The 27854-nt window shown below is 39.2% G+C and overlaps 1 protein-coding gene across 50 annotated transcripts in view; it reads right to left on the reverse strand.

Moving 5' to 3' along the window:
• The window catches only part of AOPEP (aminopeptidase O (putative)), a 332941-nt gene that overhangs the window by 259523 nt on the left and 45564 nt on the right, over positions 1 to 27854 (reverse strand). For 48 of the 50 annotated variants that reach the window (XR_012035345.1, XR_012035337.1, XR_012035356.1 and 45 more), the window contains exon 3: positions 17078 to 17244. Coding sequence is in view for 23 of the 50 variants with exons in the window: in XM_072835007.1 (XP_072691108.1) it covers positions 17078 to 17244 (167 nt within the window). In the remaining 27 variants the exon portion in view is untranslated. Of the gene's footprint in view, positions 1 to 17077; positions 17245 to 17626; positions 17783 to 23548; positions 23694 to 27854 lie in introns of those variants that run through there. The other 2 variants (XM_072835191.1, XM_072835202.1) reach the window with 2 other exon arrangements.

Genomic DNA, 27854 nt, shown 5'->3' on the forward strand with positions numbered 1-27854 from the left:
AAGCTTGACTAACCAAATTCACTTAATCAAAGGGCTGTGGCCTGGTCATTCTTCCTCTGAAGGATATTCTGGAGTGTTTACCATGGGCCACTGAATTTCCCTTTTAAGAACTTCAGTCACTTGGGCATCAATAAACAAACAGTGATGGTGAGGCATTCAGGTACAAATGGAAGAGTGGACACATGAGGCTACTTTTGTTTCCTCCCCAAACCCAATTAAAGGATAGTGAAAGGATTCTTTTTTTTTTTTTTAATTTTAAAGTAATCTCTACCCCCAATGTGGGGTTTGAACTCACAACCCAGAGATCAGAGTCACACACTCCCCCAACTGAGCCAGCCAGGCACCCTGTAAAATGATTTTTTTCAAAATCCATAAACCAAGAACAGGGAGAATAAAATAGGAGACAACAGCTGTACAATACTGGAAACTAATGCAGATGGAGGCAGGGAAATGGCACAGCCGACCTGAATCTGAAATTAGCAGTGGAGAGACAGGAGCCACCTCATCTTAACCCGTAGAAACTCTAAAAGGATGGGGGTGGAAGAAGCTCAAAACTCAGCAGGCCTGGTGGAAAGACTACCTAAAAAGGACTTAGATCCCCAGACAGATTCCCCTATTCCACATACCTGGGCTATTTCTCCATCCCCCCAAACTCCAGCAAATACCTGGAGATTCATTTTCTATAGAGAGTAAAAGAGAGGGCCTCTAGACTGGGGGCTGCGTGAGGGGGAGGAGGGGGAAACAGCACAGTTGAAGGCAAATGAATGAAATTAGATGAACATATGCATATCAGATGCTGAGACCACCAGCCATCTTCTCTTATTTGGTTCCCAGAATGTGGGCAATCAGACTTTTACCCTCCAGGCAGAGGAATGAAAAAATGCTCAAGAGAAGACAACTAAGGAGACTCATGTCAGAGTGTCCAATGATCAGGAGGTGTTCTAATATAGCCCATGATGAAACTTACAATAGAGAAGCCCTATGCAGGCACTCAGAGCTTCCAATCAGCATTTTAGTGTCCCTCCCTCCCCACACCATTCCTTAATGCTGGCAGACAAATCAAGCTCCTCCAGCACCTCTAGAAAGCCCCTTTTGTGACCCTGAGAGACCAAAATAAACAGAAACAAGCAACTTGAAGGTCAGTCGTCTTGCAAGGGGAAGAAAACTTCAAAGAACACCAAACACATACCACTAAGAGCTAAGTACTGCTGTGCTGAAATAAGAATAGCATAATATAAAAAAGGAGCATTCCAAAGTAAAGAGAATGAAAAATATAATGGAAGAAAAGAAAAACTCAATAAAAGTGTGAGATGGAATATAAAGCTGGAGAAGTCTCCTAGAAAGTAGAGCAAAAAGAAAAAAAAAAGAAAAAGAAAAAGAGGGAAAAATAGAAACCAGCTCAGCAGGTCCAATAACCAACTAATAGAAGCTCCAGAAAAAGATTACAGAGAAAACAGAAGGGAGAAAAGCATAAGCTGAAAAAATTGTGAACATTTCCCCAAATTTAAGGGCCCATGATCTTCCAGCTTGAAATGGCACATAATAGCCAGGACACTGGATACAAATCAATCCACATCGAGATACATCGTTATGAAATTCAGAACCCTAGGGACAAAGACAAGATTCCACAAGCTTCCAGAAAGAGGAGAAAAAAAAATCACATATAATAAGGACATTTTCAGACATGCAGTTTCACAAAAAATTCACCTCCCACGTATCCTATTCTCTGGAAGCTACTTAAGTATGTAAAATATGCTTCAAAAAGATATAGTAAACCAAGAGGAAGGCAGGCAAGCCAATACAAGAGAGAAGCAAAGGGAACCTGTAGAATAATGGAGGCGGGAGATCCCAGGAGCCAGCTGTGTGCCCAGGAGAGAGGGCAACCCTGCTCTTCAGAGCAGCTCCCAGAGCCTGCGGAGACACCGTGTCGGAGGAGAGAAATTACAGGAAACCTGATGTATTTGAGCATCTTAGAAGATTTAAACAACTTTCCAAGCCTCTGGGGTTGGTAAATACTTAGAAAACTGAGCAAAGGGCAGCCCGGGTGGCTCAGGAGTTAAGTGCTGCCTTCAGCCCAGGGCCTGATCCTGGAGACCCCAGTCCCATGTCAGGCTCCCTGCATGGAGCCTGCTTCTCCCTGTGCCTGTGTCTCTGCCTCTCTCTCTCTCTGTCTCTCATGAATAAATAAATAAAATCAAGAAAGAAAAGGAAGGAAGGAAGGAAGGAAGGAAGGAAGGAAGGAAGGAAGGAAGGAAGGAAGAAAGAAAGAAAGAAAGAAAGAAAGAAAGAAAGAAAGAAAGAAAGAAAGAAAGAAAGAAAGAAAGAAAGAAAAGAAAGAGAAAGCCAAACAAAGAGGAAAAACAAACAATAACACAAGAACTCCATGAAAAACATTGTACAGAAATAATCATGTAATCACAGTTGTACAAGAGTCTGCTTTTAATACCACAGATATAATATAAAGAATATTGATCTAATCAAGGTCATGATATTAATTACATCAGGAAGATGGGATTTGTGGAAGGGGGTATGTGTATAATGGCGGGTGGAGAGAGCTAAGTCCCTACCTGTCAGAGTGGGAAGATCAACCTTGAACAACCATGCATCTTACTGAACAACGTGGACATACATGTCAGGTAATTAGCTAAAGCAGGTAAAAGTAGTTACATCTGAAACAGAAGAAATACAGTACATGTAATGAGGACTGCTATTTTGGGGAGGAGTCTATTAAGCCCAGTAGAACCATTTGACTCTTTGAATATGTGCCTTTCTAGTTTAAAAAAAAAAAAAATCAGTCAATTAATTAAAAGGTGATGTTAAGAAAAAAAAAAAAAAAGAATAGTATTTCTGGTCCTGAGGTAATATTAAAATGATAAGACATACCTCAGAAGGAAGAGGAAATTTAGAGACAAGGAAGAGGCACTAACGCATTAGAAAATTCTTTTATTTTTTTTTATTTTTTTTTTATTTTATTTTTTTTAGAAAATTCTTTTAAGAATAAAACATTGAGGGGATCCCTGGGTGGCGCAGCGGTTTAGCGCCTGCCTTTGGCCCAGGGCATGATCCTGGAGACCCAGGACTGAATCCCACGTCGGGCTCCCTGCATGGAGCCTGCTTCTCCCTCTGCCTATGTCTCTGCCTCTCTCTCTCTGTCTCTTTCTGTGACTATCATAAATAAATAAAATTTAAAAATAAAAAGAATAAAACATTGACAATGCTTTTGGATATGACATGTAAAGCACACGCAACAAAAGCAAAAATACACAAGTGGGACTACATCAAACGAAACTAAAAAGCTTCTGCACAGCAAAACAGAAACAAAAACCATCAACAAAATGAAAGGGCAACTCACAGAATAGGAGAAAATATTTGCAAACCACATATCTGATAATTAGTATCCAACATATATAAAGAACTTATACAACTCAACAGCAAAAAAGTATGATTAAAAATGAGTAAAGAACCTGAATAGACATTTTTCCAAAGGAGATACTCAAATTGCCAACAGATACATGGAAGGTGCTCAACATCATTTATCATCAGGGGAATGTCAATCAAAAAACCACAGTGAGATATCATCTTCCACCTGTCAGAATGGCTAGTATCAAAAAGACAAGAAACAAGTGCTGGTAAGAACGTGGAGCAAAAGGGAGCCCTTGTGCATAATTGCTGGGAATGTAAATTGGTGCAACCACTATGAAAAACAGTATAGAAGTTCCTCAAAAAGTTAAAATAAAACCACCATATGATTCAGCAATGTCTCTTCTGGGTATATACCTAAAGGAAATGAAATCATTATCTCAAAGAAATTTCAACATTCCTATGTTCATTGAAACATTATTCACAATGGCCAAGACATGAAAACAACTTAAATGTCCATCAACAGAAGAATGGATAAAGAAATGCAGTCTGTATGCACAATGGACTACTACTCAGCCAAAAAAAAGGGAAATCCTGCCATTTGGATGACATGAATGGACACTGAAGGCATTATGCTAAGTGAAATATGTCAGACAAAGACAAATACTGAATGGTCTCACATATTTGTGGAATCTAAAAAGCCATCAATCTCATTGAAACAGATTTTTGGTGTCTGCCAGCAATAGGAGCAGGAGAGGTGGCAGAGAAATGGGTAAAGGGGGTCAAAGGGTACAACCCAGTTGTATCAAGTTCTGGGATGTAAATGTATAGCAAAGTGACTATAGTTAACAATACTGTACTGTATTGTATATTTGTAAGTTGCTAAGACAGTAGATCTTAAAAGTTCTCAAAATAAAAAAAAATTATAACTACATGAGGTGGTGAATGTGTTAACTAACTTAATTGTAGTAATCATTCCACAATACACACACATATCAAATCATGATGTTGTATACCCTAAACAATGTTATATGTCAATTATAGATCAATAAAGCTGGGAGGGACAAGAATGAAAGAGTGTACACAATAGGCTTTCTCCCTACACTTTGCATTGAAGTATTGACCTGATTTTTTCTGTCTCTCCGATTCTTGTACCATACATACATCTGACACGTGGGCAAGAGACTTGTGGAAACAGCAAGAACTAGAGTTGCTTTCCAGAGAGAACAGTCCTAATGGAATAAGGGGTATCTGTTTGATGCCTGCCCAAGGTCACAGAGAGTGCCCAAATCACGTCCTGTCCCAGGGCCTTTACCAAAATGTCTATATCCTAGAGGAGGTGTGGAGAGGGCACTGGAAGCCATAAAGAGATGTTATGGGAGAGGAATGACATCATGTTTTTGTTTTCCAGTTTTGGGGTCTTTTTTAAAGGCAGAAACCTTAAATGACCTAAAATTTGGGATTGAGATAGCAAAAGTGATAGGAAAATCTCAATTAAGTCCAGCAAAAATTTTGCAGAACTGTCATTCTCCCCTGTAGTCTTCGCCAAAGTTAAACAATGGAAAGAAAAGGATGGGGGGGGGGGGGGCGGTTGTATTGAAAATATCACCCAAATCCGTATTTTAAATTCTCAAGATGATTTTCTTCTATACCACCCTCAAGATTTTTCATTTTTTAAGATTCTTAAAGTTCCTCTATTTGTAGGGCTCATTTGGAATAAACAGTTTCGTACTTAAGTTTTCACAGCAAAAAAGTTTTCTAGGCTACCAAGTGACAGTTAAACAGGGGTGGATCAAGGGGCTGGGCCAAATAAGAACTGGCTAGGAACACATTTCCCAGAGACCCTGGTTGGACCCTTCACAGAAGCTCCCCAAAGCTGTCCAGCCCTGGGCTTCTTGCCCAACCCTGGTGAATGTTGGAGCCACTGCTGTGACAACTGAATGCTTCCAGTTCTCTGGGGGAGGTTTTTACTAGTTTCTTACTATGAGGGCATGTCTGGTAGGAAAGCCTCATTTGGGCTGTCTGTTAATGGATTATTCCACTGAGCCCAATCTTGTATGAAGACTACCCACTGCCACAGGGAGCTAGGTGCTCAAGAAATACCTGATCTCATCCTCAAACCCGACTGCAAAAAAATACAAATAACAAGGTGAAATTACTGCCCCCAGAAAGCAGAGCATGCATTCCAAAGACAAAGAGAAATAATTTCTGGATTATCTATTGTTTGGGATAAGCCTACCTTGCAAAGAGAATTGATGAGAGCTTATTTCTTCTGAATATGTCCATTGATTGAGCTCCAGCTCTGGAATCTGACTGCTGGGGTTCAATACCTGGAGCCACATTGTGCCCAGTGTGGGCATATTGCTTAATCTATGTATCAATCTCCTCATCTGTAACAAGGGAATAATCATAGTATCTGCCTCCTAGGATTATGTGAGGATTAAATTAGATAATATATAGAGAAATCACTAGACATAGTAATTGGCACATAATAAGTGTTAAAGAAATGTTAACTGCTGTTGTCTTTACAACTCCCTCCCCCTGTTGCTTGGGCTGACTGTCTGGAGGCAGAGACAAAGAATGTTGAAGGTATGGCTGCCACATGTGCACCAAAGCCTGTGGCCTGATGAGGCCCACATATGGGGTTTAAGGTTGAATGGCATTAAAACGCAGTGCACACAAAGCCATCCATTTAAAGGAGAATGACAGCCCAAAGGGGGCATCCTGTATGACTTCATATAGAATGGGCCATTTGGAGACTATTTAAATGGTGTTTACTTTAAATGAGCCATCCTCGATGAAATAGACAGTGAATGCCTTCATTTTCCTTTTTGATTCAATCCACTTGCCCTAGACTCCCTTGCTACACCAGCTGCAAAACAAAGAGAGCATGCTGTACTTGAATTAACCCAGAGTTTTTCCTCTGCAAAGGCCAGGAGTCCATCACACCACTGGATGATTTCACGGCCAGGCCGGATTCATTAGCAAGACTTACAGGGAGGGGGGAGGTAGGAAGGGACCCAGAGGAAGTGGCACTCCCTAACCGAACAGGCTTGAGCAGCCACCCATCTAGCCTCCCTTCTGGGCCTCCTCAGAAAGTTCCCGAATACCCCTATACCACCTTCTCAAATTATTTAGTTAGGGTGGAAAATTCTTATACTCTGATAGTCTCTCTAGTAAGACAGATACATCTTATCAAGTATTGTTCTTATCATAATAGAAGCTGCCACAAGATCCAAATAGACATGTTCATGTCCAAAACAGGACTGAAATTTTCTTTAAAGATAACTGTATTTTTTTCTAGGTATGAAAAGGACTTGGAATGGGTCACTTTTCAAATCATAAGAGGCAGTTTAAAATTTAGTTTTGAAAATTCTTCTAACTAAAGAGGGTTAAAACAATTGCCTTTGATTTTCTCATTTATCACATTTTTAAAATAAAACTGTCCTATGAATAGTTTTGAAGATTCTATCTTCCAAAGGAGGAAGACTGAAGAGGAAAAAGGAAGAACATGATACAATCAGTCCATGGAGGGGGGGCACTGTTTACACCAAACCTGTGATTAACTTTGCTAATTATTTTGGAAAATCATTCTTATAAAAAAAAAAATTAAGAGAAGAAAATTAAGATACTATAGTCATTTTTACACATCAATCATGCTCAAGAATAGTCAATTAAATACAAAATGTATGGAACATCACAGTTTTATCCTTAGGGGAGTCTTGGAAATACTCATAAAACACATTATAAGAATACACCATTCATAACCCTTCTGCTTCTACAGAGGCAAAAGCAGATTATTTATCTTTGCAAAGTTTTTTTTTTAGATTTTATTTATTTATTCATGAGAGACACAGAGAGAGAGAGAGGCAGAGACATAGGCAGAGGGAGAAGCAGGCTCCATGCAGGGAGCCTGACGTGGGACTCGAACCCGGGACTCCAGGATCACGCCCTGGGCTGAAGGCGTTGCTAAACCACTGAGCCACCCGGGCTGCCCATATCTTTGTAAAGTTAAACATCTCACAGAATCTTCTGTATTTAAAAAGTTATTGCTTTCCCTGGAAATTAAAACAGGCACTTAAATTCTTCCTATTAAGCATTTACTTTATCTTTTAAACTCTTGCACTGTACATTAGACAAGTAACATTCAGTTGGAAACATTGGATTGATACATGCTTTTATTTAACATATCAGATTTCTTTCCCCAATTCTTCTGTCATCCCTGCTCATTTTCTACTTCACCATGGACTCTTTCTCTAGCCAGTCTTCTTAATTTCAGAGCTTCTTGCTCAAAGTGTCCCCTACATCAAGCTATTTCATTATTTTGGAATGTCTGTATCACAAATTAAAGATGTTTAAGATGAATAAGAACATGCATATATATGTGTGTGTTTATATATGTACATAGATGTGTATATTTATACACATGTATCGATAGTCGCACCATACACAAGGTGTATGTTTTATACATTTTGTGTATTTTTAAAATAATAATAGATACATTAAAAAAAGAAAGGAAAGGTCCCAGTTTGGGTTGCTCTTCCTCTCTTGGCTTCCTTGCCCAGTGCTTGGGTCTCTTCAGCAAACCCCAGCCCTTTCTCTTTCACTACTTTGTGTGGCTGAGTCTACACTTCTAGTCTTATGAGTTAGTGCCACCCTCTTGAGTACCCACAGCGTGACAGTCTTTCGTTAGTTCTTCTCTGCTGTTGCTCAAGGGCGGGAACGGGCACCAGAACAAATATGCACCGGCAGTGCCTAACCAGGGACATGTGTCAGGTCATGCTGCCGCTTCTCAAGTACCGATGCCACCCCGCAGGGCTTGGGCTTTGCTTCCCAGTAACATGGTCCTGCCTGCAGCACAGGAAACCCAGAAGAGAATGACCTTCCAAGATCATTCTTGTGAACCAGGTGAGAGAGCGCCACCTACCGAAGGGAGAACACAAGCACCTCCGTAGGTTTTGAGGTTTTTCCCTAATGGCTGATGTCACTGAAGGCTAATAATACACTGCACCAGGCTTGTTATTCCAAGTCTCAGCCACCACTCTGACTTGTGACACAGATTACCTAGTCCCAGGTAGAGAGTGGGCCTGCAAGCCAGACACCAAATCATACTGCTCCCGATGGTCACAGGTATGCTCGAGTACTATGAACGTCAAGCCTGAGACAAAATCCAAGGCAAAAAGATTTGGAACACACCTGCTATAATCATCATTACCCAAGATGATCCACCATAAGGAAGGTAAGCAAGAAGGAGTCAAAAAGCGAATCACAAACCGACAAAGATTTGGAAAGTGCTAAGGCATGACCTTATGGGGGATGTAACTGAGCAGAACAGTGTCTCAGTCACCATTGGCTTTCTTTAAAAAAAAAAAAAAAAAGATTTTATTTATTTATTCAGGAAAGACAGAGAGAGAGAGAGAGAGAGAGAGGAAGAGACACAGGCAGAGAGAGAGGCAGGCTCCATGCAGGGAGCCCGATGTGGGACTCGATCCCAGGACTCCAGGATCATGCCCTGAGCCCAAGGCAGATGCTCAACCGCTGAGCCACCCAGGGATCCCCCACAATTAGCTTTCTTTTCTTTTTTTTTAAGATTTTATTTATTTATTCTTGAGAGACAGAGAGAGAGAGAGACAGAGAGGCAGAGTCACAGGCAGAGGGAGAAGCAAGCTCCACGCAGGGAGCCCAGTGTGGGACTCGATCCCGGATCTCCAGGATCAGTCCCTGGGCTGAAGGCAGCACTAAACCACTGAGCCACCCGGGCTGCCCACGATTACCTTTCTAAAGAGAAAAGATAAATGCATTCACTCCAAACTCCTACCCCTTGAAACATGTGTACTAGCTCAGAATAAAGTTTCCCCAGTTCTGGAAACAAGGAGCTTTCTCTATTTTGCATTCTATCTTTGTGATGAAACTCTTAATCATAATCATTCCTAAATGTCTTTCACGTTACCATTTCCTTATACGTAATTCTTGCTTGCACACTGTGGGAGCAGCCTAAATAGTATTGCTCATTTTGAGCCACCAAGAGGGAAGAAAGTTGGCTTTCAACTGCACATAGAAGGGTCTGGACCCTGAAATCTTGGCTTCTTCCTGGAATTTCCCACACAACGTCAAGAGAGAGAATGTCAGAGAGTTGGTCTACTGGGCAAGCCAGAGTAGCATTTTGCCCAGAATGAAGTAATGTCTACAGTCTTTTACTTTTGCACAGAAAAATGAAATCAGATACGATGTGAGGGCACATATAGTTTTTAACACTTTTCACTTGTTCATATGCTGCTTCTCTTACATTTTTAAGGACCTCAAGTTAGTTTTGTTCATTTACTTGAGCCTTTCCATGAAAAAGAAGTGGTATGTTTTATTTTTCTAGGAAGTAAAAATACACTAAATTAGACCCTGCAAAAATAAAATAAAACTAAACAAAAGAATTGCCAAACAGGGAAAAATAAGAATGTAGTATGCCAGTTTTTTCTTTTAAAATCTATTGAGCCTGGAGAAAAGGCATAAACTCTATAAACAGAAGCATAACTAAAGAAATGACCCCAAAATCATTTTTGTTACTATTCAGTAGTGCTTTTAAGTGCTCCTACCATGAACATATTATGTCTATCTATCAAAAGACATTTATTCAACCAAGTATCAAGTACCTCTTATATACAAAGCACTTTTTTGGGTGTGGGGTCTCTGTGAGGTACATTTTGGCAGGGAATTTAGGCCGATGATAACACACAGGATAACATTTCTGCTTGCCTGAATGAAATTCTGTTAAGGAAGTTAAATAATAAAGGAGTCAAACAACTCAGTCTAAATCTATAGCTTTGATGTAGCCTTCTTGAAAAAAGATTGGTAACTTCTAAGCTAATAAAATTCTTATGATGGTCACCAAGCGACAGTCTAAACCATTAGCCTTATTTTAAAAACAGCTAGGAGGAATGATTTCTCTCATGTAGCAGGGACTCAGAGGTCTGTCTTCTGATTTCTATCCCCTGCCCAAGAGCTGCACTCATTTCTGTCGCTGGTATCTGATTATGCTGCTCCCAGGTGCTTTGCTTCTTTCGGGAAATCAGCTGGTGCCTGGCAAATGTGCTAATCACTAGATGTGTCATTGTGATGTAAACTGTGACTTGTGGGTCAGTTTTGTGAAGAGCTCATCCTTTTAAAGGGCATTGTGCACAGTAGAGTGGAGGTCCTAGGAGACCAATCTACAATCGAGAAAACATAACTTGGAAAGGAAATAGTATCATCTTGTAGCCACATACCCTTTTACTCTAAGGAGCACAGAGACATTTGGAGACATTATTCCATCTTTAGGACAGCCATTTTGGGTCTGGCAAAGAGCTCTGTTTGCCCTCTTTCCTGGTTATCCTTTGAAAAATACTCAGCTGTGACTACAGGGGAACTGCAGTATTAGGCATAGAGTTTTTTCCTTGTCTAGCTCAATCCTCCTTCCATTCGAATTGGTAAAGTCTGCTCAATGACATCGCGTAAGTATAAGCAGCATGAATGTAAGCCCACGATATCACATAAATGTAAGTGGTATGAACATAAGCAAATCCCAATTAGCATCTGCTTCATTATAACTCTGCCCTGAATTGGTAATTCTGAAAAAAGATCCACAGATATATTCCTGCAAGTATGAGCATTTTTCATGAAAATTTTAAAGTCCATTCTTGTCTTAATTTTTTATAATCTTCAAATAGACAGACAATGACAGATACCAAAGTGGTCAGAAGGCTTTCTTTTCTGTAAAGGGCTGGTTTGTAAACATTTTACAAACTAGCTATATACTTTTTAATGCAAATATTCAGCTCTGCCACTGTAGCACAAAAGCAGCCACATGCAATGGCCATGTTTCAATAAAACTTTATTTACAAAAATGGGCAGTGGGATAGATTTCTTAAGCACACTGGATCATCCAGATATAACTGAGTACTACCAAACAATTTCAGAGTCCACATCTGCATTAGTATATATGAATGCACAGGGACATGCAGCGTTGCTTTGATGATTGAGAGATAATGAGAAAAGAACATGCGGAGGATGTTTTTGGCAAGTAAAGGCTATATGACATCACAGTATGCTGTGTAAACAAAAGCTTTACAACACATGGAATAAAGTGATGGGGAACAAGATCGTCACGTGGCTCAGGGTAGAAGAGGCACGATAATCTCAACAGAACCTTCAGAAGCTGGCAGCACTACATTCATATTGTGAAGGGCAATTTCATTTCAGCAAAATCTTAATCTTTACATTAAAATTAAGTTACTTATTTGAATTTTACTGATTTCATATTTTGGTCTATGTTTAATTTATATTTTATTTTGGCTTTATAGATGTGTAAGAGTTATCATATAATAATATATTACAATATACCTTATTAGACACATAATATAATTTATATAAGAGTTTGTACCTATTCTTATATTTATGCTTTCTAAAATATCATTCTAATACAAATAATTTAAGTCCATTCCAGTGACACAAGTGGACAGTGAATGGAACGAAAGGAAATCCATAGACCCAATCCTGTCTGTTGGTACATGCCAGAAAGGAAGGTCATGAACACTTTAAGAAAAAATACTCAAAATAAAAGTCAAAGAAAACATTGTTCTAAGGACTTAGGAAGAACAAGCCTCAGAAATCAATTGACTAAAAAAAAAAAAAATCAATTGACTATAGAAACAAAAATAAGCTTAGTAAACTGGCATTCCCATCACGATACAAGAAGACATAATTTCTATAAAAAAGTAGTAGAAAGTCATGAGAAGACAAAAAAGCTGAGACAGTAAAACAGAGTGAGATTAAAAAAAACAAAGTAACAAGATAAAAGATGAGGGAGGATTGTAAGAAACTGTTACAGTAACAACTTAAATCTGTAATAGAATTACTAAAGAACAAAATGTCTCTATGGAAAATCAGCCTTAGATAGTATAAGTAAAAAAAATAAAAAGGCAAGCCACACAGACTGGGAGAACATATTTGCAATACATACGTATGACAGAGGGCTTGTATCTAGAATATACAAAGTATTCCTGGGATCCCTGGGTGGCGCAGCGGTTTAGCGCCTGTCTTTGGCCCAGGGCGCGATCCTGGAGACCCGGAATCGAATCCCACATGGGGCTCCCAGTGCATGGAGCCTGCTTCTCCCTCTGCCCGTGTCTCTGCCTCTCTCTCTCTCTCTGTGTGTGTGACTATCATAAATAAATAAAAAATTTAAAAAATTAAAAAAAAAAAAGTATTCCTACAATAATAAAACAACCAAAACACCTACATTAAATAAAGAGATGCTTGAAGAGATGCTTTTTAAAGGACGATATAAGAATGTACAATAAGTACATGAAAAGTTGCTCACCATCATGAGCCATCAAAGAAATGCAAATCAAAACCACAAGGAAATATTTTTTTAAGATGTATTTATTTATTTATGATAGACACAGAGAGAGAGAGAGAGAGAGGCAGAGACACAGGCAGAGGGAGAAGGAGGCTCCATGCCAGGAGCCCGACGCGGAACTCGACCCCGGGACTCCAGGATTGCGCCCTGGGCCAAAGGCAGGCGCCAAACCTCTGAGCCACCCAGGGATACCCAGGAAATATTTCAATCCCAGCAGGACAACAAAAATTAAAAGGACCAACAACACCAAGTGTTTGCAAGGATGCACAGCAACTGGACTCTCAGACATTGCTAGTGGAATATAAAATGATTCAATCACTTTGCAACTAGTTTGGCAGACACTTACTGAGTTAAAATATACATATATGATCCAGCAATTCCACTCTTGTGTATTTACTCAAGAGAAATGAAAATCTCTATCCACAAAAAGACTTCTACATGGATATCCACAGCACATTTTTTGTGATGGCCAAAAACAATTCAAATGTCCCTCAACAGGTGAGCAGATTTAAAAAAAAAAAAAAAAGTTTATTCATATTATGGATGACTATTCACCAATTTCTTTATTTAAAAAAAAAATTTTTTTTTACATAAACTCTATCCCCCAACATGGGGCTCAAATTTACAACCCCGAGATCAGAGTTACATGCTGAGCCAGTCAGGCACCCCCATCAATTTCTTTAAAGACAGTAAACTACTGCCACCTACAACAATACAGACGCATTTCACAAACATGTAAAGCAAAAGAAGTCTGACACAGAAAAGTACACACAGAATAACTCCATTTATCTGAATCCATAGGAAAGGGAAAAGTAATCTACAGATACAGAAATCAGATCTGTGGTTGACTGGTATGGGGTTGGGGACAGATGGCAAAGGCACAGAGAATTTCTACGGTAACAGACATAGCTACAGCTTCATAGGGGTGTTGATTAATTATATAGGCGGGTATATTTGTCAGACCTCATGAACAAGACTTAAACTGTCTGCATTTTATTATATGTACATTATACTTCAATAAAGTTGATTTTTTTTAAATGGCACCCATAACTAGCTACGTTCTAGAAAGTTTTGAATTACATAAACAAAAAAAAATTCTGTGAGCTTCTAGGTAGGAAAATCAGACTACTTTCAAAGAATAAAAAAAAGAAATTAATATCAGATTTTTCCTCAGAAATACTAAGGGATAATAATGAAAACATGTACAGTCAATTTCAAAGGGAAAAAAAGTCCTAAGAATTTCATACCTAGTCAAGGATTGTTTATAAGTGAATACAACAAAAAGCCAACCTAAATATGGGAAGGCTCAGAAAATATACCACATATCCACCTTTCTAGAAAAAAATATTGGGGCACCTTGGTGGCTCAGTCAGTTGAGCATCTGACTCTTGATTTTGCCTCAGGTCATGATCAGGTTTTGAGATCCAATCCCATGCTGGGCTCAACACTGATTGTGGAGCTTGCTTGGGATTCCTCTCTCCCTCTCCTTATGCCCCTTCTGTGCCTTGGGAAAATAAATAAATAAAAAATTTATATATATATATATATGTATATATATATATATATTTTCCCACTTCCCAGCGGAGAGATGATTCAAACTTAAGAGCTCAAGAATAAAGAAAGTCTAACTACTTAATGCAAATGATTTGAAACTGAATGGAAACATAAAACAGTAATTATAATTCCTGGAAGAGAAGAAAGAACACAAAAACAAAGTATAAAGATACTATCAGTCCCAAACCACAAACTGTATTAATTAAAACTGGGGAACGGAATGTTGGTAAGGGAAGATGAGAGAAGTAAATGCTCATTAAGTTTATTATTTGATATAAAGTGTAGAGCTATCAGTTAACTAAATTGTGAAACAGCCATTTATGGAATACTCTGCAGTCATAAAAACAATGAAGAAGTTGAAGGAGGAAGCACAATACAAAAATAATGTGTATAGCATGTTATGATCTGTGCAATAAAAAGGAAAAACTATACTATACACAAATTAGTGTATAGTAAATAGAAATTGGTCACCCTAATTGCCTTGGGGGACAGTTCCTGGGTAGCTGGAAAATAGGAGGAAAAAGGAGACTATTGCAATTTTCTTGTCCTTGTAATCTACTTTTAGAAAATAAAATTTTTAAATATATTACTTGTTTTATTTTGTCTTGGCTTTGAGAATCAAGTAAACACTCAGTGAAGACTCCAGTACATGTGTAAATCTAGTTTGATAAAGGAAATACCACAAATCAAAAGTACACTTGTCATGATGAGCGCTGAATAATGTATAGAATTGCTGAATCACTAGATTGTACACCTGAAACCCACGTAACAATGTATGTTACCTATACTGGAATTAAAATAAAAAAATTTTAAAAGGGAGATATTACAAGTCAGCAAAGATCCAATAAATGATCTTGTAGCAACTAGTTTCCTGATTGGAAAAATTGGGGAAAAAAAAAAATTAGTTCTCATTTCACAACCCTGACCAGAATAACCTGTGACAGATTAAATTACAAAAATTAAACTAAAACTTAAATAAAAATATTAGAATAAAACAGGTAAATCTAAGAGCAGCAAAAGACTTTCCAAGAGAAACCTGACAGATTTGACTACATTAAAATTAAAATCTCCTATCAAAAACATTATATGAAAAAAAAACAAAAAACAAAACATTATATGAAATTAAAACACATACTATAAACTGGACAAAATGCTTTTCACAAATATTAAGAGATTAATATATTTATTCTTTTATATAGGAGACTAGCTTATAGATTTACTTAATGTAAGTTTATGTGATTAGGGGAGACTCCATAAGGAAATGAAGACCCAAATAAACAATTCACCAGTGTACTTTTCTGCAGCATTTGATGAAGAGGCAGTCAACTCAGGAACAGCCAGAGGGAAGAGATGCACAGGAGAAGGTGTGCAGGGGCGGGGCAGCAGAGCGTAGAGCTTCCATGCCTTCTCCCAGGATCTTCATATGTTTACCAACCCAGAATCTCCAATATCTTTATTTTTTAAAGAGCCAATTAAATTAAAAGATGAAACAACTTTGAAAGCCTCACTAAGGCCTCAGAATAAAAACAGGCAAAGGAAGTGAACAACTAATAACAATGGTTAAGAAACTTTCGAGGACAAGTGGAACCTCGTCGATTATCGAAATAATCCAATTAAAGAGAAACCTTCTCTTGCCCATCAGAAGGGTGACACTCCTAGTAACCAGGACCCTCATAGCTACTCATGAGAGTATAAATTGTACAACCTTTCTGGAAAATAACCTATCTGAGAAATGAACCAACAAACTTAAACATGTTCAAAACTTTTGACTCAATAATCTCATTTTATACAAACTATCTCCTCTGGAATTTAATGCATCTTTATTTATAACAGGGGGAAAAACCTGGAAACAATAAAAATGTCTAGTAATATGGAAACATTACAAAATCTGATATATTCACACAACAAAATTATTATGCAGACTAACATATTTTTTAAAAACGACTTGGAAAACATTCAAGATATACAAAGAGTAAAATAAATGGAATATAAAAATGTTACATGCTAGGACAACAATTTTGAAATGATAACATATATGATACATATAGGTTTTAAATACTGTAGGGAAATGCAGCAAAATGTTAGCAACCATTTTCTCTATAAATTTTTTTATTATTTTTGCTTTTCTACAAATGTTAGTTTCTATAATAAGTATGTGGATGGAGATACAACATTCTAAATTAAGAAATAACAAATTAGAAAAAATTCACCTAGCGTCAACATGCTCTGGATCTCAACTGAAAAAGCTGATTATTGCAACAAGCAAGTGATTCACAGACACAACCTTGATGTGTTAGCACATCTTTCTTACACACCTTTGGTTCAGAGACAAGTGGGCATATAGTATGCAGGACAGATGCCTTAGCAGGACAACTCCAGTGGGCCAGCCAACAGGAGCTCTATCGCCCAGCCTAATGAACAAACTGAACTACAGACAAGGCAACTGTAATGGTGTTTCCACGATGCACTCTGCCTGTCCCAAAGTCTTCAAACCAAGACTACCCACTTACAGCCCACAAACCACCAGGTGAAAGCAACTCCAAAATTAATCCAGGAATTGATAACTCTAGCGTGAAGAGCCCTGCATGCCATGTCCAGGCTCCCAACTGCCCCTCCCCATCCCCTGCTGTTTTCTCTAGCAAAATGTTTTTAGTATGTTCACTCCAACCCAACTCATAAAGGAGCTCTTTAAAGTTGAGAAAAACATTGCGTATTGGATCCCTGGGTCCAGCATGTGTGCACTACAGAAAGAAGCACAGAACACATGTACAGTACCTTCCCGAAGCTGTGTTGGCTTGGCAGAATTTTCCCCACTCATTAAAACAACAAAAGATGCAGCTGCTCCAACTGTAGCCTGCCATGTTGACATGGCAACGGGTGGCTCCTGGCATGGAAAAAGAGCCCTGTTGTTTACGGGAGATCCCATAGTATAAACACATGGCCTGCATAAGAAAGACAAAGAAACAAAAGAGGGGAATCTTTAAATGAGTTGTCACTTTTCTCACCACCAGGGTAGTGAAGGTTAAGTTGAGCTTTCAAAGAGAAAAAACATTTGAGGCTTTGTAGTTGACTGGTTTCAAAGCATTTTGAACTGAAACTGCCACGGGCTGGCTATATGAATAGCCGAGTAGTAATTTCTCCCAAATAAGTTACTTAAATATGTAAAGAGAGGTTTTTGGTTTTTTGTTTTTTTAAGGGAAAAATAGCTTTTTGGATAAAGTTTTAAATACTAGTCTGCCAATTTAAAATCTGTATTACCCTTGCCCCTCCCCTTAGGCCCTTCCGCCTTCAAAAGAAAAAAGTTTTAGAGACATTCTTACAAACCTTTTGGAAAGCATTCTGGAAAAGAAAATATGTTTGGAGATCACCGAGATATTAATGTTTGGAAAAACAAGCTGGTGGTCTCAAATCCAGTTGCTGGTGGGCAGATATTCCCAATCTTGGAAACCACCATCTCAAATGGAACCCTTGTGGGAATCCCTGTGTGGAGGCCAAGAACAGAGGTTGGCATATAAACAGAAGCGTAGGTCACAACAACGGGGCTTGTGATGGGAAGGCCAAGTGTAGAGTCATTACAAAGCGAGTGCAGGAAACCAAATGGTATGACATTACGGCTCGTTCTGCCACAATTAAAAATTATAAACCCAGCCATACTAAGAATGATCCTTTCCATGATTAAGTCAGACGAAAGACAGCGATTGAAAAGATCTATGAGATCAAAGGAATCCATTCTTTTGATACCACAGAGTTGAAAGCACAAAAGTGACCCTCAGGAAAATGTTTTAGGAAAATGTCTCCATTTTTTGCTTTTCAGGAATTACGACAAATATGATGTAGTTTTAATCAGTTTGACTTATAGAGTAAATGAATAGAACAGAGCACTCTTGGTAAACTGGTTTTCCTTTTTCATTAACATCAATATGACTGAACATTTACTGAGTTCCTACAATGTGCAGGAACACACAGAATGATGGTCCTACTCCATCAGTCAGGTCTCAGTAGTAAAAGACACACCAGTCTGGATCTTAAGAAAGAGAGGTGACTTAACATAGGGCACTGGCTATCCAAGTGACAGAAGAACTGAGAAGCCAAGCGGGGGAAGGTGAGGCAATCCAAGGATTAGCCATAGTGGTAAGTAGCTGCTGTGAGTCCTCTGGGTGAAGGAGCTGGTATTACCAGGAGCTAATGGGCTGCAATGGCAGGGTTCACCTGGCAAAAGCCAGAGTCACGGTGGGGACCGTCCAATGGGTGCTGGGACCAGATGAGACTCAGTCACTGCTGGAGATGCCAAAGAAACCCAAGAAGGAAGAAGAAATGCCTTGTTTCTCACCAACGGTTTCTGCTCTCAAATTTTCCTCCATTGCCCTACATAGGCCAAACTTAGCAGGAAGCAGAAGACAAGGGAGCCTGGGAAATGAGGTTCCTTGTCATCCAGAGATCACAACAAGAACAGAAACTGGACCTAAATTAAATGTCCTTATAACCTGCAGCCCATTGACAAATACTTGAGGCAGGCAGAGTATGACATTCCTCCAGAAAATCCCAACTGTCTTAATGTTTTGCTAGAGGAAAAAACCTAAGTTTGACAATAGATAGGCCTCCAGGTTCCTGGGAGTCTTCTTTAGCATATGAAAGTCCTTTTGGAAACTTTGTCTTTAACTCCCCCAACTCCAAAGTATATAATCAGCCATTCCTTGTAACCCAAGTGCAGCCCTTTCTATTTACTGGTCCTGTCTCGAGCTTTATTTTTATTTTTTATCTTTTAAAATTTCTTTATTTATTTTAGAAGGGGGGCAGGGAGGATCCCTGGGTGGCTCAGCAGTTTAGCGCCTGCCTTTGGCCCGGGGCGAGATCCTGGAGACCCGGGATCAAGAGGTTGTCTCTCTCTCTCTCTCTCTCTCTCTACTTGATCTGGAAGGAATCCAGCTGCCATGTCAAGACAGTCCTCACACAGCCTATGGAGGGGCCCATGTGCTAGAAACAGAGACCTCTGGCCCAGTCAGTGAGGACCTGAGGCCTGCTGAAAACCATGCAAATAAATCTGGAAGAAAATCTTCCAGCTGCAGTCAACCCTTGAGATGCACGTGGCCCCAACAGATAGCTGACTGCAACCTTGTAAGAGATACTGAGCCAGAACCACTCAATTACGCTGCTCCTGGATTCTTAACCCTCAGAAACTGTCTGAGATAATAAATATTTGTTCTTTTAAACTATTAAGTTTGGGGTGATTTGTATGCAGCAATAATAGATAACAGAATTTTCTCAGGTTTCTGGCTCAGGTGATAAGATGTGTTGTGAAGCAATTACACAAGAAAGAAGTCAAGATGACAAGCAAGGTCACAGGAAGGGACAAGAGAGAAGGAGAGTCCCTATTTATTTTGCGCATACAGGACTTAATACACCCAATGGCAGAGGGTACTTGTATGGACATAGAGACCATGATTTTCCAAGCACAAACCACTGTTCAGCAATGGGACTGAGTGTCTGAAATCGGCTAGATCATAGAAAATTGAGGAATGATGGGCTTACGAACTAAGTATTGATGTTGCCAGCAGATTTGAGTCTGGGTGCCATCCACAAATCAGGGAGTGTGTGGGAGGAAATCCTCCCATTGGCTGGATTTTTAAAAAGCATGTTACCACTATCCTTTCCTCTCTCATTCTTGATCATTTCCCCTCTAAATGGTCTAGTCCTAGATATTTTTTCTAGTTCTGTCTTGACCCCCACCCCCACCCCCCCAGCATCCTCTTGAGGGCTCTTTCTACCATATTGTCCCAGGACACCTGACTCCTCCCACCATAGGGATTAGTTACCTGGCTAGCCGCCCCCTCCCCCCCCCCAAGCTCTCACCTCCCACTCTCCTGTCCTCACAATTCTCTTCTGTTACCTCTTTTCATCGCTGGGGCATCCTTGCTGCTAAAATCTATGTTTCCTTTTCTCACTTTCTGTAGAGGCTGCTTTTAGGCTTGAGCAATGGAATGTAGAGCAAGGCAAAAGGGTGCGCAGTGACCCTGAATACAAACAGGCCCATCAGGCCACCCACTTCAAAATATCCACAGGCCTTAACTAACCACTGGGCTAAGTACAACTAGGCACAAGTACCAACAAAACAGGATCCATACATCTCCAAATCTCTTCACCTTCGGCCTTTAAATACAGCCCCCACTTCCTTGCAGATGGTCTCTCCTGTGCTGTCCTCCCTGCCTTTCCCTTGGGGTGCATTCAGTAAACTTCTATCTCCTTTTTTCTGCCTTGGGTGAATTCTGTCACCACCAGCCCCCACCCAATAGAGACGCCCCACATTTTGGGACCCCCATCTGAATGGGAGAAACACCACACTTCCCCGTTGGTCTCCAGAGCTATAACTCCGAAAGTGTAAAAAGCTCCATCTATGGATATAGATCCATAGATATAGCCATGTCTGAAAGGGGACTCAATTGTTTTCTCATTGGAATGTTTTCACAAATAGAAAAATACTCATCAAAGAGGGAGATCCTAAGCTAAATTTCTTGAAAACAGAGATTATCTTTGTGCTCCCAACCTACTCCTTTCTTGGCCTTTACCCTTTCTCAGTTCCAGCCTCCCTTCTTCCTTTCCCAACATGCCCACACCAAGCACTGCTTAATTCATAAGCAATGGCCTTTGGAGATTTTACGATGTGATATCCTTATGCATGTTGCACATCCTAGTGCAAACATCTAAAATAATGTAAAGTTAAGTGACTATATTTTTAACCTTAACCTCTGGATAAACCTCTAGAGGCGGAATTTGGGGCATCACAAAAAGTGAAGAATGGGTGAACGTAGGGACTTCACTGAATTGTGAAAATCATACTCCCCACGTGGTGATTCAAGAGTCAAGATGGCTCCCATCACGCACACCTACAAATAACTACCTAGAGCTGATTTCCTGTCCCCCATGCCCTGTGCCCCAAGAGGGGAGGAAAATCTATGTGCATTTACAAATATGTTCTGCAGCTATCTGGATGTGTAATCACTGAAATATCTGCAGCTGTGTTTACTCAAAATGCACAGTCTTGCACCTCAGCCATGTTGCTAAAACGCTCATGGGACAGATGTGCAGGCGCCAGCCTCCAGTGCTCATAACTTCATTATTTCCAGACTCAATAATTCCTTCCAGCACACAGAGGAAAACTCTCTCACACCAGGGCTCATCCCACATGCCCTGGGATAGCCACCCAATGAAAGGCTCCCTGAGGAGTCCAGTTAAGCTGCACAGGAATTGTGGGGGTGGAGAGGAAGACACTGAAAATCAGAAAGAAAATGGTGAGATAGTGTGAAAGCTGCCCCATGACTGGCTGCCATTAAAGAACTTCTAAACTCAGGAAGAACTTGCCAGAATGGCTACAACTTCAGCTTGATACATATTTGTTCATGGAGTGGTTAAACAAGGATGAGACACACTAACTATGCTGCTATGGTCTGAACGTGTCCCCCTCAAATTCCTAAGCCCAAGAGAGCTCCTTAGCCCCTTCCCCTATGTGAGGACACAGCCAAAGGTCAGCTGTCTGCAACCAGAAGAGAGCTTTCATCAAAACCTGAATGTGCTGGTACCCTGATCTTGGACTTCCAGCCTCCAGAACAGTAAGAAATAAATTTGTGGTATTTTGTTATAGTAGCCAAATGGACTAAGACATATGCCTTCCAAGGTAAGATGCTGGTGAACACTCACATGCTCATTTTCTTAAGGAGCCAGCTATAAAGAGAAACTTGTAGGGATTCATTCAAATTAGATATTTTAGGGCAGCCCTGGTGGCTCAGCGGTTTAACACCACCTTCAGTCCAGGATGTGATCCTGGAGACCCGGTATCGAGTCCCGCGTCGGGCTCCTTGCATGGAGCCTGCTTCTCCCTCTGCCCCTCTCTCTCTGTGTCTTTCATGAATAAATAAAATCTTTAAAAAAAAAAAAACAAATTACATATTTTATTTCTCTTCAGTTGACAACTCTATGCGTTCATCTTTTTGCAGTCAGTGTGAAAAAGGGGTTACTTTTAGTTTTAAAAAGTTTCAATTCTGGGATTCCTGAGTGGCTCAGCAGTTTGGCACCTGCCTTCAGCCCAGGGCGTGTTCTTGGAGTCCCAGGATCAAGTTCCACATCAAGCTTCCTGCATGGAGCCTGCTTCTCCTCTGTCTGTGTCTCTGCCTCTGTGTGTGTGTGTGTGTGTGTGTGTGTGTGTGTGTGTGCCTCATGAATAAATAAATAAAATCTTAAAAAAAAAGTTTCAATTCTACCACTTTCCATAAAATCACCTGTTTTCAGAGACTTGATACCACCACGTCTCTTATCTGAAGTCCACTCAGGAACTGGGGAGAGGGCTGCCTTAGGAGAAGCGGGCAGGAGGTGATGAGCCTAGAATTGCCATGGGTGTGGCTTGTTGGGTATTTTCCCACAATGAAGTACTGATCTGGTCCCTGGAGTCCAGAGGGCCACAGATGTGACAGTTCTGTGAGTCGGATTCTTTTAGAAAACTTGCCAGGGTTACAAAGTCTTCAGGCCTCCTCCAGTTCCTTATCTCTTCTCCTTCCTGCACCTGATCTTTTTGTAAGACTCCATGTTATCACTAAACTCAAGCTAGAAGCAAGCAGCCCTCTTGCTCTCTTGTGCCACAAAAATCAAGAGGTGGAATACTAAAATAGGAAATGTCAACTATAACTCACTCTTTCCTCCCAACCCTGCACACACACCTTCTTTATTATATTCTCCTTCATGGCACTTTACCAAAACCAGGATCCCTCAGTCTGAACATATGGCAGGTACAAGGAGAATGCTGCTTTGACTCTGATTTTGTGTACAGAATGAACTGGACTGAATGGAAGTGGCTTTGAATCAGAAATTCACCACTTTTCAGCACAAGCATTTTGGGTGCAAAATAGGCAAGCTGTTAAAATGGCAAAGACAGTATTTCTCATTTGGAAGTCTCATGTGGAGATTCTAAAATGAAAGATCTTTATAAAACACAGGAAAATTAAGCTCGAGAGATGTAAAAGGCCTTATCTGAAGTCACAAAGCTAATGGGCAGCACAGCTCAGACAAGTATTCTGCTCTCCTGGCTCCCACTTTCCAGGTCCTTTCCAAAATAGTATGCTCTTTGGTTGTAAGTCAGTGTGATTTGTTGTTTTCTGTTGATGTTTGATTATTCAAGGTTTTTCTCTCTGGTTGGTTAGTCATTTGGGTTACATGTGTAAATTAAGACAGTCCATCATTACCTTTTCTCCTCTGACTCACCTGGGCTGATAAACAGAGGCAGATCTAGAATGTCAGCAAGGGGAGAAAGAGGCTAATGTAGAACCCTTCCAAACATTTTCAAGTCGAGATTATCAATTCCTTCTTAATATATGTATTTCCACTTCAGTTCTCAAGAATTTTGTATTAGTTTCTTGAAGCAGGAAAGAAAAAGAAAAGGATTCACTGTAGAAATATTCCTTTTTGACCTGAAATCTCTTCCCAGAGATCTTCTGCTCATTCTTTTAAAATTTTATAGCAAGATATTAAACAATGAAACTATTTTAGTGGGGGAAGAAAAAAACATGTTTTAACATCTGGTTTTGATGTTAAACTAAAAATACTCCCAAAGTCTACCTCTTTCCTTGGTCCAACAGCTAAGTAATAAACATAATAGAGAAAAATTATTCTCTTTAGTATTTTGCCAACTTCAACCTGGTCTTGTCTAAAATAACAACATTTTGATTTATGGAATTTAAAATTTTTAATATTACTTTAAATTATAATGTATTTTCCTAAGCAGTTTCCTTATCTTTAACCATGATCCAAGTAAGTGGAGTTTTAAAAATAAATTTCCTATATTTAACTAAATTTCCACTCCATTCAACTCATGTTCAGTGACGTCATGAGCTTAAACCCAGGTTCCCTAACCACTTGGCTGGTTTCACAACCATTATAATGATCCTATGGGAAAAAGGAATGGGTTACCAGAGAGAATGCTTTGGTTTTAAGTAACATGTATTTAGTGGAATAGAAAAGTATATAAACTTTGAATTAAAGATTTCCATTTCTAAAAGTTTTTTTCTTAGGTATACTGAAGATCTAGAACCAAAAAGATATTAGGTCCCCTTCCTTCCTAGCTTGGCAACAACCCCTTAACACATTCTTAAACTCTCTCCCTACTCTCAAATAGTTCTTCAAAATATTTTTTAGAAGGCACACAAACTCATACTACATGAAGTAAACAGGCTTTCCAAGAAGCATGTTGTATCATACTATCATATACGAGTCTGTTACTGTTTCGGTGATCCTTTTTAAATGTCACCTGTAATCCAGTATCTATATGACAGAGGCAAAAAAGAACATTTCATTTCAAGGACTTCCATAATCCCACAATGGCTAAACCCAGGTAGGAAAATGTAGCTTTTATACAACCAGACACTTCATTTTAGAACTACAATAATAATGGGGGAAAAGAAATTACTGACAATTATTGAAGAAATACTCTTTTATAGCTTTAAATACATTTTCAGTTCTCCAAAAAACATTATCACTTGATAAAAATGGGAAAGCAGCCCTTACAAAAAGGAGATTTTAAGGCAGAAAGATGGTGACTACTTTCCAGATTTGAAGTTTATTTTTTTAATAAACATTATTTTAGTTCAGGTTTAGATTTACTTTTAAAAGTGCAAAGATAATACACAGATTTCCCATTTACTCCATATTTACCTTTATCAACATCTTACATTAATATATTTGTCACAACCGACAAACCAATATTGATACATGCTTAAAGTCTATATTTTATTCAGATTTTCTTTTCTTTTCTTTTCTTTTTTTTTCAGATTTTCTTTGTTAGCCCTAATGTCCCTTTTCTGTTCCAGGATACATTAATCATGTCTTCTTAGGCTTCTCTTGTCTATGACAGTTTATTAAGACTTTCTTTATGTCAACCTTGAGAATTACTCTTTTTAAATATTTTATTTATTTGAGAGAGAGAACACGAGGGAGGGAAAGAGCAGATGGAAAGGGAGAAGCAGACTCCCTACTGAGCAGGGAGTCCAATGAGATGCAGGGCATACGATGCAGGGCATGATCCCAGGACTTCGGGATCATGACCTGAGCCAAAGGCAGATGCTTATCCAACTGAGCCATCCAGGTGCCCTGACCTTGAGAGTTTTGAGGAGTACTATTTTGTTGAATGTCCCTCAATTGGGATTTATCTGATATTTTTCTGTTGGTTAGATTGGGATCATGGGTTTGGGGGAGGACAATCACAAAGATGTCATTTCAACACATCATACCAAGGGTACACACTAGCAACATGACTCATCACCATTGATGTTAACATTGATATCGTCACTGAGGTCATGTCTGTCATGTTTCTACAATGTAAAAGTTACTCTTATTTCTTAGCCCATATTTAGTAAGAAGCAGAGTTATGTTCCACCTCCTTGAGGATGGAGTATCTATATAACTTGGGCAACTTCTGTACATTAGATTTGTCTATTTTCCTCCATTTGTTTATTTATTCAAATATTTATTTATATCACTGTGAACTCATGAATAATTACTGTATACTTTAGGTCATCTATCAAAACTATTTTATATTGTTGCTCAGCTTTGGTCGTTAGAAATTCTTCCCGATGGCTCCTTGGACCTTGAGGATATACCCTCAATTGCAGGCTACTATTGCTGCTGTTTGAGCACTTATTTTCTGTCACTACAAGATGCTCCAGGCTCATCTTGTATATTTCCTCCAGTCCTAGCCAGTCCTGCAAGAAGCCCTTGTTTCATTATTGGAGAATGATATTAGAAACCAAGACCCAGGCACTGTGCTTCTACACCCTTCCAGGTGACAAGTAAGGAAATTTATGTGTTCATGCTAACCCTTGGAAAACACCTACTTATAATTATTTCTATAAATGCAGCAATCTGTATCATCTTAAACATTAAACATGAGTTTATAGTGATGTCTCCAATTCTAATCTAATACCACAGAGATCATTCTAGCCTCTTCCTCTTGCTCACCTGTAACCTTCCACTTCAACAGTGAGAAACTTGGCTCCCAGACTTATTTAATTTACTTAATTGCTCAATTCCAGTATACATGTAGAGTGGTACTGGAATTGTTAACCTGTACTCCCACAGGAAATAACTTCAGCAACTACAGCACAGTATTTAGGTACAGTTCCTTTTTGCATTTTTAGTCTTAACAAACTTCACTCATTTCCAAAGTGACTACAGTCAGCACCTTCTCCCCCAACCCCCTTCAGGGAGGAGGAGGCTGTTTCATACATTTTTAATACAATTAGATTGTTTTGTCACAATTTGCATTCCATATTGAGATCCTTTGATGTCTTAAATGATCATTTGTTTATAATAGTATCAAACTAAATAATTTAAGTTTTATTTTCAACATAGGGTAGAGTAAGGGTGACAAGGAGAGAAGCCACTGACAGAACTCAAAAGGGAAGGTACCAATTTAGAGATTTTCTTAAGTTTGTGTCTGATAAGCGCTTAAAAACAGAAATTACTGAAAGCTAATATCTTCTTTTAAAGTACTGAAATCTTTGCATACAATAAGGGACATGGTAAAGATAAAAAATAAGAAACGTAACTCCCTTTTCCAACTGAAACATGGATTTTTTTCTAGGAGCTTTCAGTAACTTTATTCAATTTCCTAGTTGTAACACGAGAATAAAACGTTTCTCATCCAGGACTAAGAATTTATAGTAGGTATGCTGATAGTGTTCTGCCACTCAAAGACAAAATGTTAGTTTTAATAAATGCAGGCTCTATGCCTTGGGAGAAAATAAGCCCTACCCATTATATATTTTTTTTAACTTTATTTATTTATGATAGTCACACACAGAGAAAGAGAGAGAGAGAGGCAGAGACACAGGCAGAGGGAGAAGCAGGCCCCATGTAGGGAGCCCGACGTGGGATTCGATCCCGGGTCTCCAGGATCGCGCCCTGGGCCAAAGGCAGGCGCTAAACCGCTGCGCCACCCAGGGATCCCCCATTATATTTTTCACACAATTGTAAAATGTTGTATTTTCACACAGTTATTTTCATGAAGTCTTCTAACCCTGATGATCATTAACTGCTCTCATCACTAAGGGATTTTTTTTGGTCTCACAACTTGGGATCCGTGGGCATTTTAAAGTCCTTAAAGTATCCAAAGAGTTACCAATATACACCTAGATTTATTCATAAGCATGTGGGAGAGTTTAGAAAGATTTGGTGGCTATTCATGGAAGACGATCCTGACTATAATAAAATTACCCCCAAAAAGACAAAAGGGAGAGAAAATATCTTCTGAGGATTTCTTTTTTTAAACAAAATTTATTATCCTTGTAAGGCTGCATAAATGCCATTTATTTACTAACATATCATCATAAACTCCCAAGGATACAGTTTAAACTCCTGCTATGATCATGCATTTTATTGAATTACCAGAAAAGGAGACATTTGCCAAGTCAACCTTTGCAGGAACAAGATGTTCCCAAGTACCTCTTTGGTTTCTTTATGGAAATCAGTATTTATCCATAACTCATTCCTACTCAACACCTGACATATAACGTAA

The sequence above is a fragment of the Canis lupus genome, chromosome 1 (genome assembly GCF_048164855.1).
Source record: "Canis lupus baileyi chromosome 1, mCanLup2.hap1, whole genome shotgun sequence".
Taxonomy (NCBI): domain Eukaryota; kingdom Metazoa; phylum Chordata; class Mammalia; order Carnivora; family Canidae; genus Canis; species Canis lupus.